General features: G+C 52.1%; 1 protein-coding gene across 1 annotated transcript in view; it reads right to left on the minus strand.

Annotated features, from left to right (window-relative positions):
* Window positions 1–3,750: 3,750 nt before the first annotated feature.
* Window positions 3,751–19,421, minus strand: part of LOC144950743 (uncharacterized) — a 151,866-nt gene continuing 136,195 nt past the window's right edge. Inside the window, exon 6 of the mRNA XM_078880815.1 lies at window positions 3,751–3,801. Within this exon, the coding sequence (XP_078736941.1) occupies window positions 3,751–3,801 (51 nt within the window). The remainder of the gene's footprint in view (window positions 3,802–19,421) is intronic.

The following is a 19,421-nucleotide window of genomic DNA, read 5'->3' on the forward strand; positions in this document are numbered from 1 at the left end:
TTCATAGCTGGGGATAATAGTTGATACTCTTAGTTCTTTCGGTAAAGTCACGTAGGTAAAAAATGAAATTAAAATTAATAAAAAATAAAATAAAAATCACGACGTTTCGGAGTGTTGCCTCCGAAACGTCGTGATTTTTATTTTATTTTTATTAATTTTAATTTCATTTTTTACCTACGTGACTTTACCGAAAGAACTAAGAGTATGAATCCTTGCAGTCACGAAAACTTCAAATCTAGAATTAATAGTTTATACTTTGGAAACCCCACAGTGCAAAGCACAATGTACTTTTTGAAAAAAATTAAAACTCCTACTTGCTCTGCTGCCTCTTACAGGCACCACCTAATTTCCCCCGTGTAGAATTTGGGGCCAAATCAATGACAACAACAAATGACTCTTTAACGTTCTGCATTGGTTAACAGCTTCTCGTGGCGATCAAAAATCAAAGTTTAAAGATCATTTTAAATTAACAAAAAAACTAATACCGACATCCTCGTACCGAGCCGGCAACGCTGAATTCCTGGGTTCAAATCCGGATTATGACCCAACTGTGAATAATAAACCGGATTGTCAAACTGCCGTCGAGGGCCTGGGCCTCGTCACCAATGAGGGCACGCAAGACAAAACTCCCGCCAAAATGAGACAAAGTATGAAAAAATAAGAATTAGCTTTTACCCTTCGTAGCAATAAAACGGGATGGTTGTTCAGATGTTCAAACACCAAATAGAAACCTTTTGCGAGGAATCATGTCTGTATTGTCTTTGAAACTGATTGGTCTACACCAGAGGCAGCCTTCGTTAGGGCCCAGTCTCACCGGTGTCAGACCAGAGAACGCCAAAAGGCAAACAGTAAAATGACAATGCCACACATTACACTGGTCAAGACACTTTTTTTGGCATAAGGTATTCCAACGTTTTTAATATAATTTTGGGGTGCTGGTTCCAAATCTGGCATCAGTTTTTCTCTATTACATCAGGTTTTTGAGATATCAAATATTGCATTTTCAATAAAAACTGCAGCAGAAAAATATTAAATAAATGTGGATATCTACATAAAGTTATATTAGAAACACACTATCCTAAAAAAATACAGCACCATATTTTAACACTAAAGCATTCACTGACTCGCAACAACTTGCAATCATAAGTGACAGAGTTAATTTTGGGTAAAAGCAATGAAAATGGGGTATGCCGATAGCATAAAATGAGATGTGATAGAGCAAATCTGAGATCAGATTTGGAATCAGCACCCTGAAATTAGTCTAAAACAGCTGCAAAAGTCCAGGCCAGAAATTTTTTTTTTGTTGACCAGTGATGATGGCCAAACATTGTCCGATGCGAGACCGAGATCGGAATGGAAATCACCTCGCCGCGTGGCACGCCCCACCGATATAGCACGCGGCCGAAATGTTCTTTGGCAGAGATATGAATAATAGAAAAGAATCAAAGGGGAGAACCCAAAGCGATCTCTTTATAATGTTTAAGGCCAATCTAACGGAAGGATTTGTCTGATTGAGCAGCGGGGCGCCCGACTTTTCATTGCTGCTGGTGATCGGAGGCTACGGAAGCACGGCTGCGCTAGGACCGTCTGGCATTTCAAGTGGATACTCCAGATTTTATAAGTGGAGGGCTGTGGATATCTTGCGGATTGATTTTTTTTTAAACGATGTTATTTTATGATTACGTTCGAGCGAATAAAAAATAAAATTTAAAGTGCCGAGCTTAGCTTTTTGCACAAACGAGCGCCGAGGGTTGGGTTTCATGATAGAATTAAACGACGATGACGACATGAAGGCCGAGCCACCACCCGAACCGACTTCACACACGGGCCTTCTTCGCCTTACCCCGCCTGACTCCACTCCCCCGCCCCCCTTGGCTGTCCCCCTTTGTCTTCCCAACGCGATGCCTCGACACTTTCTCGCCCCCCCCCCCCCCACAGCTACACACCAAAGACAAAGATTCCCGATTCCCCGTGTAGCCTTAACAGACTGTTGAGGCAAGTGCTGTTAGCGAGCAGCACCTGTGAAGGTCAAAACGGCACACGAGGGGGTGGGTGGCCAGCACCACGCCCGACCGCCTTTGTCTCCCCAGTGGCGATGTTTACACACCGCACCAGGTTATCTGTACCAGGAGCGGTACAGATAATCGTCACTGGGTGGTGGCCGTGAGCGGGAATCGAACTCGGGTCGCCGGGTTCGTAGCGCAGCGTAGCGCTAACCGCTACACCGCCCTCCCAGCTACACATCAGAGCGACTGAAACAACCCCTCCTTAACCCTTCGTGGTGTCAAGAATGACACCGCGAACACCACTTTCAATAACCCCCCTTTTCATTCTGCATCTCAAACCACCACGATTCATCGTCCATACAATTTTGTAAAATCGCCCTAAAGGGCCTCGGGAAAAGGCGCGAGGTAAATTTCGAAAAGATTACGGAGAAAAGGTAAAAGCGCTCATCTTCATCCGCAGTCCCGATCGGGGAATTAATTGTGCGCAGGATTACGATCCCATGAAGAAATTCTTATTAGTCGCCGGTGTTGTTTTTTCTTACCATTCCGTTAATGTCTGCATGCGCGCTCTCAGATGCGCTCCTTCTGGGGCCGTCTGGAACGCTCCTTCCTTCCGATATTCGGAAGCCACTGGAGTTATGCACTTCTGAATCATCTACGTTGAAAACTCATTTCTTTAGAACTGCTTTTTGTAGTTTAGTTTGTTGTCCTTCCCTTGCACTTCCGATCAGCACGGTTGGCTTCGTACTGTGCGAAAGAAGTCCATCATACATATTTGAAACGATGCTTTATTTTACCAGGTAATGCCCAATGAGCTATATAGGTATTTGTCAGAAGCGACCAGGCCACAAATGATAGCGCAACGAAGTGGCTTATCAATGCGTGGAAATATGCAGCGGCCATACACTCTAAAACGCACGTCGATTCTAAACGTGGAGGGGAAAAAGACCGGAGGACCCGGATAGAAAAATCCACGCGACCACGCGGGAGAGACAGAAAGAGACACCGCAAACTCCAAATACACAGCAGCAGGCGTCAGGGTCGGGTTCGAATCCATGACCTCCTGCGTACCAGGCGAGGTAGTTAACATCTCCTAGCCACCCCGATGATGATGAGAGAGAAAGAGACGCAAACTCCAAATACACAGCAGCAGGCGTCAGGGTCGTGATCGAACCCACGACCTCCTGCGTACCAGGCGAGGTAGTTAACATCTCCTAGCCACCGCGATGATGATGATGAGAGAGGCACGCAAACTCCAAATACACAGCAGCAGCCGTCAGGGTCGGGATCGGACCCACGACCTCCTGCGTACCAGGCGAGGTAGTTAACATCTCCTAGCCACCGCGATGATGATGAGAGAGAGAGAGACACGCAAACTCCAAATACACAGCAGCAGGCGTCAGGGTCGTGATCGAACCCACGACCTCCTGCGTACCAGGCGAGGTAGTTAACATCTCCTAGCCACCGCGATGATGATGATGAGAGAGAAAGAGACGCAAACTCCAAATACACAGCAGCAGGCGTCAGGGTCGTAATCGAACCCACGACCTCCTGCGTACCAGGCGAGGTCGTTAACAGCTTATCAAAGACACACCTGCGAGCGTGCGCGACGCACCGCAGGAATCGCATCGCTCGTAGGACGGGGGACCGGGGGCGGTGGGTGTGGGGCGAGGGGGTGTGGAACGATCGACGATCGGAATCGCCCCGCGGGCCGTGCGCACGGCGCCGCCGCCGCCGATAAGCGTCACGCTGCCGAGTCATTAAGTCGGGAGTTGCGCCAGCTCAGCAGAAATTCCTGCGCAACCCAAAAAAAAAAAGACCCGATCGGGACCTGTTTAAGCTCCGGACTCGGCTCTCTTAAGCCTCGTTAAGCTGGGCGGGCGGAGAGGGCCTTCTCCCCTACGCCCCCCACCCCCACCCCACCTACCCACCTATCCAGCCGTAGGCAACGCATTCATCCTCGCTGCCCACTGACTCCACGTCGTTATTTTTCGCCGCCTCCGCTCGACGAGGGAGGGCGGCGACGCCGGCCCTGTGTGGCGTGCTCACGTCGCAGCAGCGGCAGTCGCCGTCGGCTCGACTCTATCTCCTGGCCGGCGCGGGGAGGGGGGGGGGTCTGAAGCGACGGAGCGAGTTTCTTCGATACTTAATTCGTCACACTACCACCCCCCGAACCGTCCCCGCCGCAAACACCCGGCCACCCGGCTGGAGTAAGTCACTCCATCGCGAGGGATTTTCGAATGGAGAAAAAAAAGCGTAATCGGTAAATAAAAACTACAAGACATTTTTTTATTTTACCAGGCAAGACCCACACCCATCCCCGGGCGAGCTGAGGGGACGTCGACTTCGGACGGCCGGGTCGGAGATGTCCCGAGGAGGAGAGGGGAGAGCGGCAGGATCAGGAGGAAGGGAGCGAGATGAACGTGCGAGCACCGGGGCGGGCGGGCGGCCGGCGGCATGGCCTCGGGAGAGGCGTTTCGAAGCGGATGAGACCAGGGCGTGAAGGGGGACTTGGAGTGGACGTGGAGACGGACGGCCCGGGTCAGCGGCGAGCATGCGCAGCGCGCAACCCAGAGGCCGATCTCCAATATTTAGCGGCGATAAAACGCCAGGAAGAGCCGAAAACCACGTCGGGTCACCCCGCTTGTGGCGTTTGCGGCGGAATGGGGGCGAAAAAATTTACCCGTAAAAACAAAGTTTTTCGCTATAAATCCTTTATATGCGTGACGGCTAGAGTCCTCTCGTCCTCTGGCTTGAGATGGCTGCCACCTATGGGTCAGATGATTGCCTGTCACCATTAAGCAATTGGTAATTAAATATAATTTTTTTTTCCTAAAATGTTGAAAATTTGGGAAAAAAATTTTCACGAAAATAAATTGTCACGCACAACGAGTCTGTGTGCAAAATGTCAGCTCGATTGGATCACGGGAAGTGGGTTAAAAAACGACCGAAAGATTTGCACGGTCGTAAGCGCGCATGCAAGCAAGCAAGTGAACTTAATATAAAGGATTTAAAAAGACCCCCGCCCGCCACACACATCAACAGTGGGTGGGAGAGGGAGCAAGCGCAGAATGTAGAGATAAACAAAAGCAGGCCGTATCGTCACCAAGTCCGCCCGTAATAACGACTTTAATAATAATAATACTGAGTCCCGCTTTATAACGCGCGCAGAGGTTCGTGCTGCGAGTCGCGAACGCAGAATCCACCTTGGGAGCCCCCCATCCCTGCCCCCCCCCCCCAGTGCCCCACCCCTCTACCCACCCACGGCCGTCTGGAACGCAGCCACCAGTCCCCGCTGCACATTCACGGCGGTGTCACATCGGCGCGCACTTTAGAAGGCCCACCTCTTTCTTAAGGCGCTCACCTCTTTCTTAAAGGCCTCACCTCTTTATGATGCCCATATCTTTCGTAAAGGCTCCATCTCTTTCTTAAAGGCCTTACTTCTTTGAGGCCCACCTCTTTCTTAAAGGTCCACCTCTTTCTGAAATGCCCACCTTTTTTATAAGGCCTACGTCTTTATTAAAGGCGTCACCTCTTTAGAAGTCCCACCTCTTTCTTAAAGGTCCACCTCTTCCTTAAAGGCCTCACCTCTCTATCTTAAAAGGTCCCAAAAAAAATCTCTTTTCGCCTGGCTTTTCAGCGACGCTGATCTTGGCTCCGCGCCCGCCTCATTTAATATCGTTGGGATATCGTTCCCGTTACATATTGCATTATTGTTATTATTTGTTTAACTCGGTTTAGCATTCACTGTATCATATCGCCCCCCCCCCCTCCCAACCCAACTCACCAACCCACCCGCCAGCCTTGAAAGAAGGTGACGCTAGAGGGCTGCTAATAGTCGCTGTTGATCTCACGTGAGAAGCCAAATAAGGTGACCCGCGTTGTTGCTTGGTGTTGTAGGTGCAGCAGCAGCAGCGGAGGGGAGCGGTGGCGCAGCAGTTGGCACCGCTGCGGCTACGAACCTGGACGACCCGAGTCCGATTCCCGCTAACGGCCGACAACACCGGTGATGATGATCTAAACCGGTCCCGGGCCTCCCCCTAGGTCGACTCAGCCTCAAATGAGTATACGTGGGTGCGGTGTGTAGTGAACGTCGCCAATCAGGGAGACAAAGGCGGCCGGGCGCGCTGCTTGCCACCCACCTCCCTCGTGTGCCACAGTGCCGGCCTTCATAGGTGGCTACTCACTAACAGCACTTGCCCCAAAAGTCTGTTAACGCTACACGAGGGATCTTTGTCTTTATAGCGGCAGTGAAAGTGCATTTGAGGTGCTGCTGAGGATCTGAGCATCGGGGGGGGGGGTGGGAGGGGGGGTGTCTTTGGAAATTCCGGCATGCGAATCGTCAAATCAAACATTTGAGCGTTTTTGGTTTTTAGAAACGTCCGGTTGAATTGTTTAAACAAGGCGCAAAAAGTCAGACTAAATCTGGAAAGTATTTTTTTCCCTCTTCCATTTTCTAAAAATAAGCGCCCGAGTTTAGATAGTGACATCGGGTCGTCAAATAACCGCAGATTCAGTCGGCTAAGTCAATGAAAAGTTGCGGTGGGGTTTTTTGTTTTTTCTTTTTTCCCTCCTCCGCTCACTTCTGTTTTCTTGACCCATTACGAGCAGGCCGAGCGATGAGATGTGACGCTCTATCTTTCCGCGGAACGGACATCTCGAATGCCGTGTCTTCCTCGGATGTTCCTGTTGGTTCTAACTTTCCGTTTATCGCGCCTTTTCCGAGATCATACCTTGGGGCCCCCCCTCTCATTATTATTACGCCGAGTTTATGCCGGGGTCGCGTGGACGTAATATCTAATTGCAGTTCTGAGGATATCCTGCAATTGTTGTTGGAGAAATCTCTGTGAGACACAGCTACCATGGATGTAAACAAAATAAGGAAGGAGCGATTTAATTTCAACGTGCCTAATTTTCAGCAGACGAGGGCCCCGTTCAAATAAATGTTTCTCTTCTTCTCGAAAAATGCCGTCAAATTTGCCTTGCCCGTGTGAACTATTTTTAAAAAACGAATACCGTATTCAAACATTTGTATTTTAAGGAGGGGGGGGGGAGCGGTGGCGCAGTGATTATCGCACTCGTGACAACAGTGAGCTGAGATCGATGCCCTTTGAAAGCCACACTGGCAAGCGATGTGCGTACCAACCCGTACGAACCAGCGCGGTGAAGTATGGTCCAACAACCCCCCACCCACCATGCCCCCCCCCCTCCCCCGCTCGCACAGCACGAGGCCATCATCCAGCAGTAGATTCACAACGGGCCGTACATTAACTTTAACAAGGCAACAATTTCCTAGCACGTGGCGCATTCCTGGGCAATTCCCGGAATTAATGTCCAGATGCTCTTTGATAAACGAACTGTCAAATCTGTGCCCTGTAATGAGCCAAAGTGTCTCCGCGTTTAAACGAGAACACGGGACAACGATCATGTCCACTGGGTGGTCTTGACCAACAGGAGGGAATTTCGACATTCACCGTGGGATGAAGTCAAATTTTTATATAATTTTTTATTTTTTGTTACAATCGTTCATTATTGGAGCATCTATTTGGGTTCTCTGTACCGTTGAGGAGCAAGCCAGGGCTACAGGTCGAGTCGTCTATCCACTGCTGGACACATCATCCTCATCACGTGCCAGATAGTGGATAAACATTCGAATGTGGTGGAAGGACACGAGGATAAGAGGAATTGAAAATTGTATGTTTGTTAAAACACGTATGCATTCATAAACCTTCCTGAGATTCTGCCGACTCAGTGGTGTTCATGGTCAGTGCACCGGACTTGCCATTCAGAGGTCGCCGGTTCAACTCCATCCGCTGGTATAGCAGTTGAAACAACGGTGGCGAATTTCTTAAACTAAACAATTTTTATTTTACCAGTTAGGGCCCACTGAGCTAAAAAGTTATTTTTCAGAAGCGGACAAATGATAGCTCAACGAAGCGGTTTCCCACGTGGACATGTATAGCAGCCAAACACTCTAAACACGTGACGTTGATTCTAAATGGAGAAAAAAACCAGAAGACCCTGGAGAAAATTCCACGCGGCCACGGGGAGAGGGAGCAAACATCGTCACTGGGGAGACAAAGGCGGCCGGGCGTAGTGCCGTTCCGGCTTCATGTGCTGCTCGCTAACAGCACTTGCCCCAACAGTCTGTTGAAGGCTATGGGGGGGGGGAGGGTCTTTGTCTTTGGTGTGTGGTGGGTGATCCGCTAAGCCGCATGCACGGTGTGCTCACGCCGAACGCCACCGCCGCTCCACAGCGGTGGGGGAAGAACGGAGAGGGGGGGGGGTGTGGGGCGACGGAGGGAACGGGGGCCGGTGAGGATGACTCCCGCTTTGCAATAAATAACAGTCGATTTTATTTCCGCATCGATCGCCGTAGTACGCGCAGTAAACGCCGCATTAAATTTCATCAATGGGGGGGCTGTGGGGGATGCGGGTGGGGGAGGAGGGGGGGCGCACGTGATGCAGGGCCAGACAGAGACAATTCAAACTACCGGGGGGCGGGGGGCGTACCAGAAAAAACAAATTTTTGCTGCTGCTCTGGTGGGGGGCTAGTGAGTTCGTTTGTTTCCCCGAAGGCAGCAAGGCGACGACGTTGCCGTGCCGCGCCGTCTACAGAGCATGAAGAATCAGTGGCATCTACATCTGCAGAACGTGAAGAACCAGTGGCATCTACATCTGTAGAACCAGTGGCATCTACATCTGCAGAGTATGAAGAACCAGTGACATCCACATCTACAGGAGATTATACAACTTTTAAAGCCTTTCCCCCGTGTTCAGTGTACACGCCGTACAACACGTTTGGAATCGACATTTGTAAAGTTGGACTTACGAACAAATCGACATACGAACAGACCTCTATAAACTAACTCGTTCGCAAGTAGAGGAGCCTACACATGTGCGTCGAACTCATTTCGCACCGTGCGTAACCAACCACGCTACGCAATGCGCATTCACATTGCATTGCGGCACTTGAAACATTTTTTTTTACCGGATTTGAAAAAAAAAATGTCTCTTCTTGTTACTTCGGTTTGCCGACCCCGGTTCATGACACGCCACGGTGAAGGAGAGTAGAGCCAACGACGCGGCCGTCTGGAACGCTCTTCCGTGCGATATTCGGATAGCCACTGGGAGCTGTGTACTTTTAAACCATCATCATCTACATTCCAGATTGACAAACTCATTTCTTTAGAACTGCTTTTTGTGTGTTTAGTTTGTTGTCCTTAGCACGGTTGCGCTACGTATGGTGTGAAAGAAGTTGAACATACATACACACGTGACACGTAACGAGAGTAATGTCCGATCATTCCTATCGTTACAAAAATGGTCACTGTATCGCGTCGCGCTTTCAGATGCGCTTCTGCGGCCGTCTGGAATGCTCTTCCTTCCGATATCAAGAAGCCACTGGGAGCTTTGATGCAATTTTAAATCGTCATCTAGATCGGCAAACTCATTGCTTTCGAACCGCTTTTTGTGTTCAGATTGTTGTCCTTGCCCCGCACCTCCGATTAGCTCGGTTGGCTACGTACGGTACCACCGAAGTTCTAAACACAGACATGCGTCCGTGCAATGCAAGGGAAAGAGAGAAAGGAAACGGGCGAAGGGCAGAGAGTCGATAAATAATGGGGAAATAACAGGACAATAATGCAAAAGGAATGGATAAATGGGAGCGAAGTGACAAGAGGGATTATCTGTTGTACTGTGCTTCCGTGCTCCCACGTCTGATCCCCCCATGCCTTCAACAAACCATACCGCCCCAGCATGGTGAAGTATGGCCAAACGACTCCCCATAACCTACTTGGCGTTGCGTGTGGCGAGGTCGTGACAAAGGGCCGTGAATGATTAACTATAATGTGGACCAAAAAAAATGTATTCGCAGATTAAAAATAACCTCTCGGAATGGTTTGGAGAACCTAGCAGCAATGATACAAAAACACCGCTGCACGCAAAGACAAAGATCCCCCGAATAGCCTTAACCGACTGTTAGGGCAAGTGCTGTTAGTGAGCACCTATGAAAGCCGGGACGGCACACGAGGGGCCGGGTGGCCAACGGCACGCCCGGCCGACTTCGTCTCCCCGAGTGCCGATGTTTACGCAATGCAACCAGGTACAAATTTGATGGCTGAGTCGACCTAGGCGAGCAAGGCCCAGGACCGGTTCGGATAATAATCGTCGCCGGTGTTGTCTCCGTGAGCGATAATCGAACTCGGGCGGCCGGGTTTCGTAGCCGCACCACCGCTCCCCGCACAAAGAGGCGAGCGAGCGAGCGAGGCAGGCGAGCACGTGGTTTAAGAATGGGCAGGCGAGAAAGACGAGTAAAGAGGATATGGGACGAAAAGGAAGACGTGGGGAAGAGCCAGATGGGGGTAAGGTGGGGTGGGGGGTAAGGTGGGTGGGTAGGGGGTAGAAAAACAAGGGTGATAATGCACGGGAGAGAAATGTGACGAAACCAGGTGGACAGGTTACCCCCAGAGGCGGGCTCACGTGTTTAACCCCACGGCATTCCCCACGGACAAATGAAGCCTCAACATCCGACCCCGGCGCTCGCGCCGGCCAGAATTCGTCTTCCAACCCGAACCACCGTGCCATTAACCCCCCACCCCCAGGCCCCCCCCTTCCCAACGATGCACGCGTACGGACGCACAGAAACACACGCGGGGACACGGATAGGCAAAAGATGCGCGCAGACACACAGAGACACGCGCAGACAGGGAGAGGCACAGAGAGAGAGAGACATGCAGGCAAATGCAGAGACACGCACAGACACACAGGGACACGCACAGACACACAGGGACACGCGCAGACACACAAGAGACACACGCAGACACATAAGAGACACGCACAGACACACAGAGACACGCACACACGGAGACACGTGCAGACACACAAGAGACGCACGTGCAGACACACAGAGACACGCACAGACACACAGAGACACGCACAGACACACAGAGACACGCACACACGGAGACACGTGCAGACACACAAGAGACGCACGTGCAGACACACAGAGACACGCACAGACACACAGAGACACGTACAGACACACAGAGACAGGCACAGACACACAGAGACACGCACACACGGAGACACGTGCAGACACACAAGAGACGCACGTGCAGACACACAGAGACACGCACAGACACACAGAGACACGTACAGACACACAGAGACAGGCACAGACACACAGAGACACGCACAGACACACAGAGACACGCACAGACACACAGAGACACGCACAGACACACAGAGACGCACAGACACACAGAGACACGCACAGACACACAGAGACACGCACAGACACACAGAGACACGCACAGACACACAGAGACACGCACAGACACACAGAGACACGCACAGACACACAGAGACACGCACAGACACACAGAGACACGCACAGACACACAGAGACACGCACAGACACACAGAGACACGTACAGACACACAGAGACAGGCACAGACACACAGAGACACGCACAGACACACAGAGACACGCACAGACACACAGAGACACGCACAGACACAGAGAGACGCACAGACACACAGAGACACGCACAGACACACAGAGACGCGTACAGACACACAGAGACACGCACAGACACACAGAGACACGTACAGACACACAGAGACACGCACAGACACACAGAGACACGCACAGACACACAGAGACACGCACAGACACACAGAGACGCACAGACACACAGAGACACGCACAGACACACAGAGACGCACAGACACACAGAGACACGCACAGACACACAGAGACACGCACAGACACACAGAGACGCACAGACACACAGAGACACGCACAGACACACAGAGACGCACAGACACACAGAGACACGCACAGACACACAGAGACACGCACAGACACACAGAGACACGCACAGACACACAGAGACGCACAGACACACAGAGACACGCACAGACACATAGAGACAGGCACAGACACACAGAGACACGCGCAGACACACAGAGACACGCACAGACACACAGAGACACGCACAGACATACAGAGACACGCGCGCAGGTACAAAACAAAGACAAAGAACCACCTCCCCCCCGTGTAGCCTTAGCAGACTTTTGGGGCAAGTGCTGTTGGCGAGTAGCACCTGTGAAGGCCGGCACGGCACGCGAGGGGAGTGGGGGGGGGGTGACCAGCAGCACCACGCCCGCACACACCAACAGAGTAGACACGCACATGCAGCAACATAGATTCGGTTACAAAGATTAACCCGTCTTAACGCTACACACACACACGCGCACGCACGGTGGACATTGTTCACAGCGGGGGGGGCCTTCATCCAGCAGTGGAGTGAGCACGACTGATGGTGATGATGATGATGATTATGGTCAAATTAGGTGATCGCTATTCCGTTGCACCTACCAACGACAACGAAACGAAGGCTGCGGATATCACCGCATGCATTCGGGGGAGCGGTGGCGCAGCGGTTAGCGCAAGGCGCTACTAGCCGGGTGCCTCGAGTTTGATGCCCGCGCCGTGGCCCATGTCCGTGGCGAGTGAAAGTCAGAACCTCATTTTGTCCCAGCCGCCGTCGTCAACTGTCATTCAAATCTGTTGAGAGTGACCTGAATTCACTTTAGCGGACATCACGAGATTGTTGATCCTCCTCCCTCGTTGTGCGGGGGGGGGGGGGCACGTCAACTGGGATCGTGACGATGGGATGGGAATGGACGTCTCACTCTGTCCCCAATCCTCAGCGTGGAACCCCGGTGCCCTTTTCCCCGCGTGCTGTGTGGGGGCATACTTCACCACGCATGCCTCCGAAACATTGGCACGGTCTCGATTTAAAGCTTTCGTGGCTGCAGGGATTCATCTTCTTGGTTTTTTCGGTAAAGTCACGTAGAAGGGAAATAATAAAATAATAAAAATAAAACATAATAAGATAAAATTCTCACGACGTTTCGGCAACAACGCAAGCAGCCGTCCTCAGGTGAAGAATGAAACACCACCAACCTGAGGACGGCTGCTTGCGTTGTGGCCGAAACGTCGTGAATTATTTTATTATGTTTAATTTTTATTATTTTATTATTTCCCTTCTACGTGACTTTACCTAAAGAACCAAGAAGATGAATCCTTGCAGTCACGAAAGAAGCTTTAAATCGAAAAATAAAACATCTGAATTTTTTCTTTTTCATTAGGACGCTGTCTTTCCGACAGACCTGGTCTTCACCTGAGGACGGCTGCTTGCGTTGTGGCCGAAACGTCGTGAGAATTATTTTATTATATTTATTTTTATTATTTTATTATTGCCCTTCTACGTGACGACTTTACCGAAAGAACCAAGAAGATGAATCCCTGCAGTCACGAAAGCTTTAAATCGAGACCGTGCCAATGTTTCAGAGGCATGCGTGGGGAAGTATGCCCCCACACAGCACGCGGGGAAAAGGGCACCGGGGTTCCACGCTGAGGATTGGGGACAGAGCGAGACGTCCATTCCCATCCCATCGTCACGATCCCAGTTGACAACGAGGGAGGAGGATCAACAATCTCGTGATGTCCGCTAAAGTGAATTCAGGTCACTCTCAACAGATTTGAATGACAGCTGACGACGGACGCCTTAATAGGTCTACGCGACACTGAACAGCGGTGCGTGTAACAGATATCTTGAGAGTTAATGTATATTTGTGATGCGTATTGACGCATGAATCATTGCCCCCGCTTGCTTTTTCTCCTGCACCGCTCCCATATCCACCACCACCACCACCACCCCCCCACCACTTCCTTAACAACGCAGCCCCCCCCCCCGCCGGCTTTGTTGTGGGTGCCGTGTCTCATTTATAAAGATGTTTAATGGATGGATGTAATAAATAAATGATTGCTACGGGGCGTGGCTCGGTTCTCTCCGGGCGGTTAAGATTACTCTCCCGTGTGTGTAGCTGCCACCACCGCCACCACCACCACCACCATCGCTGCCGCTGCCACCACTACCGCTGCTAACACCGCCACCACCGCCACCACCACCGCCACCACGGCTACCGCTGCCACCACCACCACCGCCGCCACCACCGAAGGCCGGCCGTCGTTTTTTAAAATTGGTCACAGAGGAGACCCAGCAATAGTGGGGACCTCAAACGACGCAATTACACCCCCCCCCACCGCCCCCCCCCCCCACCAGCGCACCCCCCCCCCACCGCCCCCCCCCCACCGCCGCACCCCCCCCACCGCACCCCCCCCCATCGCACCCCCCCCCCACCGCAGCCCCCCCCCCGCACCCCCCCCCACCACCGCACCCCCCCCCACCGCCCCCCCCCACCACCGCACCCCCCCCACCGCACCCCCCCCCCATCGCACCCCCCCCCCCCCCACTGCACCCCCCCATCGCACCCCCCCACCACCACCGCACCCCACCCACCGCCCCCCCCCCACCACCGCACCCCCCCCACCGCACCCCCCCCCCCATCGCACCCCCCCCCGCACCCCCACTGCACCCCCCCATCGCACCCCCCCCCCCCCACTGCACCCCCCCATCGCACCTCCCCACCACCACCGCACCCCACCCACCGCCCCCCCCCCCACCACCGCACCCCCCCCCACCGCACCCCCCCCCCCCACGCACCCCCCCCCCCGCACCCCCACTGTACCCCCCCATCGCACCCCCCCCACCACCACCGCACCCCACCCACCGTCCCCCCCCACCACCGCACCCCCCCCACCGCACCCCCCCCCCCCATCGCACCCCCCCCCCGCACCCCCACTGCACCCCCCCATCGCACCCCCCCACCACCACCGCACCCCCCTTTGACATGCGGTCAATGGAGCACGTGACCGCTAACAACAGCCCACCGTCGCCATGGCAACGCCGGCGGAATTGCATTTTACACGCTGTATAGTAAAATATAATGCCCGAGAGTGTTTCTCGAATGTTTATTTTATTATTATTTCTCTCTTTATTTATGTATTCCCTCTTCGCCACCCACAAAAGCGAAACGTTGAAAAACTACGAGAACAAAAAAAGACCAGAGGCACAAAAATTCATTTCCACGCGATGATGATGACGACGACGACGATAATCCGCTTTGTTGAGCTATCATTTGTGAGGCAGGTCGCATCTGACATTTTTTTTCTATATAAGCTCAGCGAGAACCTTACCTGGTAAAATAAAATAAAAAATTTGGTTAGTTTGAGAATGGAGAAGATCCTGGAGCTAAAGCCAGGAGAGCGAAGTCCACACACAGAGAGATCGAGAGAGAGGGAGTGATGAGGAGAATGAGAGACAGCGTTTCTCATATTTATTTCTAAGAATGTCCAAATGCACGGCATTTCGCCACGTCGCATGAATGGGATTTTTGACAACAACAACAACAAAAAATCGCGGTGGGAGAAATATTAAAATAGAACGAAACCATTTGTTTTTATTTTAGTAGGGAAGGCCAAAGCGAGCTTTAGAACTCTTTATTTTCAGACACGACATGACCATCGCAATCGGCAGCTCTACCAAGCGGCCTGTGACGCGGAAATAAATTCACAGCGGCGGCCAAAGTGACCGTCTGGAACGCGTGTTTACCATTCGGAGTTGCTGAGATCGAATTGCCCAGAGACGGCCTCGTCTTGAAATCAACGCGGCCGTAAACGTTGCACTTCCGGGACACACGGACGGGCCGTTGTGTGAGAGAAAAGTGTTTCTTCGTAAACGTCGCCGTGGGTTAACGGACTTTTCCAACCAGTCACGGATTGGCACGTTTCGTTTTACGTGAAAAAAACCCTCCCTAATTGGCTGTGTCGAGTTGGTGGCGGGGTTTTTAACGACACATTTATATCTTCTTGCTTCTTTTGGTAAAGTCACGTAGAAGGGCAAATAATAAAATAATAAAAAATAAAAAACATAAATTAATTCTGTGACAATTATTGTATTATGTTTTATTTTTATTATTTTATTATTTCCCTTCTACGTGACTTTACCGAAAGAACCAAGAAGATGAATCCCTGCAGTCACGGAAGCTTTAAATCGACACATTTATATTTACGCGATCTAAAAAAAAACCTCCATCATAGATGCTTTATTGTACTGTACATAAGAGAAGACGCATATGTCGCTCGCCGCCCCCCCCCAATCCCGCACCGTCCAGCGTTTCAGCGGCCCCCTTTAACTGCGCGCTAATCGCCACGCGGCCATATCGCGTGTGCCCGGCAATAAACTTTAATACAGCTGCCGCGCAAAAGCGGTCATTTACACTGGATGGGCCGAAACGCGATACGGCCCGCGTATTCCATGTCCCCCCCCCCACCCACCCACTCCTCCGCGCACAATGCGCCGTTTGTTAAAGATCCCCGGGCACAATGAGGCGGCGGTGGCGGCTGTGGCTGTGCCTTGTGTGGAAGAAGGGGGGCGGCTGTGGGTGGTGGTTGGGGGCTGCCACGTAACTCGCCATGCGATACCGAACACAACACACACACAAAATTGAGGTGTCGTTCCGGGCGCGTCTACCAAATTGGAATTGGCAAAAAAAGAGCATTGCCCGGCGTAGCGCTGTCATTGTGCCGTTGTTGTTGTGTGGGGTGTGCCCAGAGAGAGGGGTAATTCTGGGTAACGGATGGTGGTCAGTGGTGGTAGCGGTGGTACCGGCGGTAGTGGTTAGCAGTGGAAGCGGTGGTAGTAGCGGCGGCGGTGGTCATGGTGGTGGTGGCGTTGGCGGCTTTGCGGTGTAGGGCGCGCGGTGATGAAGGGGGGAATGTGTTCCGTCTCATCTCAAAGGATGTTTAAACTGTGCGCTGTGTTTGGGGGGGGGGGGCACGGCAAAACCAAAATAACAAGAAAATCCATTGTTTTTTTCGAATTCCGTAAAAACGAAATATTCCAAGAGCCGCGATTGCAATGGCGTGAATCCGAGACGGCGGCCCTCGACGAATGGCGTCACGAAGCTGCGTCCTCAAAGGGAGCCGCCGGGCTGCCAACCTCGCGGGGTTAGCTGAACGCGCCCGCACAGCGCTTGCCAGACCGTGCGTTCGCTAAAAGATCGACGCCACTGCTGCCAGCACCGCCACCACCGGAAACAAAGATTACCCACCCACCACCCCCGGCACACGAGGTGGTGGTGTTGGCCGGCACCACGCCCGGCCTCCTGCGTGGCGGTGTTCACGCGCCGCGCCAGGGTCACTCATTTGAGGCTGAGTCGACCTACCAAGGGGACGGCCCCAGGACCGGTTCTGGTAATCGTCCCCGGTGTTGGTGGCCGTGAGCGGGAATCGGAACGCGGGTTGTGCGGGTTCGCGGCGCAGCGGAGCGCTAACCGCTGCGCCACCGCCCCCCCCACCGCCACCATTGACCCCCGCGGACCCCTTTCACAGGCCACTAAATGTCTAGGTTTTCACCAAACAAACAAAAATAAAATCAACTTCTAGTCCAAGCTAGCAACAGCTGTTTCCAACATACACCCCCTCCCCCCGCCAGCTCCTTTCTTCACACCCACCCCCCCTCCCAACAACCACCCCCATCTCTCTTTCGCTCACTCAAATCTCTCCAATTACACAGCTCTCTCCATCGCTCTCTCTTCTTCTTCCCTCGTTGGCATTCGCTCTCGTAAAGATGCTCCCTTCCTCTCTCACCTTCCGCCTCTCCCGTCCTCCTCACTCATTCTTCACCTCCCCTGCAATGCAGATCTTGTTTTTTTTCCCCTCTCCCCCACATCTCGTTCGTTCTCTCAGCTCCATTCCTCTCTCTCTCTCTCTCTTCCCTCCTTCTCTCTCGCTCTCTTTGGCGCTCTCCCCTCCCTCCCTCTCTCTCTCTCCCTCTCCCCATCTCTCTCTCTCTCCCTGCCACTCTCCCCGCTCGCTCCAAACCAAATACAACACCCGCATGTGACACTGGGTTGAAGGTCAGTGAATATGAATAAAAGGCCTCTATTGTACGCAGGGATGCTGCGCCAAAGTCAAGGAATCAAGGGCGCAAGTACAAAGGCAAAGATCGCCCGTGCCGCCTTGACAGACTGATGGGGCAAGTGCTGTTAGCGGGTAGCACCTATGAAGGCCGGCACGGCACACGGGGGGGTGGGTGGCCAGCACCACGCTCGCCCGCCTTTGTCTCCCCAGCGGCGATGTGTTTGCGGCACACCTAGCACCAGGTAACTCACGTCGTACACGGTGACCACGCACAAAATGTGGCGCGCGCACACGTCCAATGTGTCGCCGCCGCTCAAGTTTCCCGCAGCCCCATTATTCAGCGCGAACACGAACGGGGTAATGGCTCCTAAGCTAATAAAGCGAGATTTGTGAGCAACGGCCGCTCGCTCGAGCTGCGTCGCGAGCCATCGCGAGCCCCCCGAGATCATCCATCATCCCCCCCGAGGTCCATCGCCATCATCGCCAGCGCCGCCGCAGTCAACGCAGTCACCGCCACACATCACACTCGCCACCGTCAGCGTCTTGGTTAAGCGCGCAGTGTGTCATCATCAGCCAATGGACGAGTGACAGCACGACTGCTTTACAGGTTAACAGGTTAACGTTGATTCAGATGGCTGCTCGCCATCGAACAAAGACGGCGCTTTCACACGCTGGCCGTCTGAAATGCTCTTCCTTGCGATATCAGGAAGGCACTCGAGCTTTGGACTTTGAAATCGTCTAAATTGAGAACTAATTTCTTGAGAACTGCTTTTTATGTTTAGTTTGTTGTCCTTCGCCCGCACCTCCGATTAGCACGGTTGGCTACGATGCAAAAGCAGTTCAACATACGTGCATACATGCCGGTGATGCAAGCATCGAATTGCACGTGTGAGAATTCGTCATTAGACAAAAAACAACAACAATGTTTGGTGAGGTTGCATTGGCGGTGGTTTCGTCAGTTGGAACACTGAGCGCATTTCGCAAAAGTAAAAAAATATTCTGCCATTCTTTTAATTTCCAAATTTGCGTAAGCGCATCCATTAAGTTATTTGTTTCCGCTAACGCACGCAGGCCGCGTGCAAAAACGTACGCGCACGAAAGGACGGTTGCCGTCACCCCTTGACATGCAAAGCATGCTGGGAACTTCTGTCGGTAATTTAAAAAATATGTATTTCATTTATCACGCGCGGGGAGAAATGTTCACTACATTTACGCGTGTAAAAATTTTATTCGGGGTGGAGAGAAATTACTGTGGCATTTAAATTATATTAAGAGAGAGATTTAAAAAAACACGCAACACACCGGAGGCAAAAAAAACTACACGTGACCAAATAACATGTGACAATCGTAATTACTTCAATGCCGCGTTTTAATTAACCGAATTGACCATTTAGAAGGCAAATTACAGGCAACTAAAATTACACGCAGATTGTTGGCAATGTTTGGCAAAAAAATAAAAATAATCAATCCCCGACAGTGGCGCGGTGTCAGGACAAACCTTTTTCCCATCGGCGTAGTCTTCACTTTCTTGATGGACTTACCCGCGCGATCTTAAATGCCAACGCATGACGACG

Source organism: Lampetra fluviatilis, chromosome 59, assembly GCF_964198595.1.
Source record: "Lampetra fluviatilis chromosome 59, kcLamFluv1.1, whole genome shotgun sequence".
Lineage (NCBI taxonomy): Eukaryota > Metazoa > Chordata > Hyperoartia > Petromyzontiformes > Petromyzontidae > Lampetra > Lampetra fluviatilis.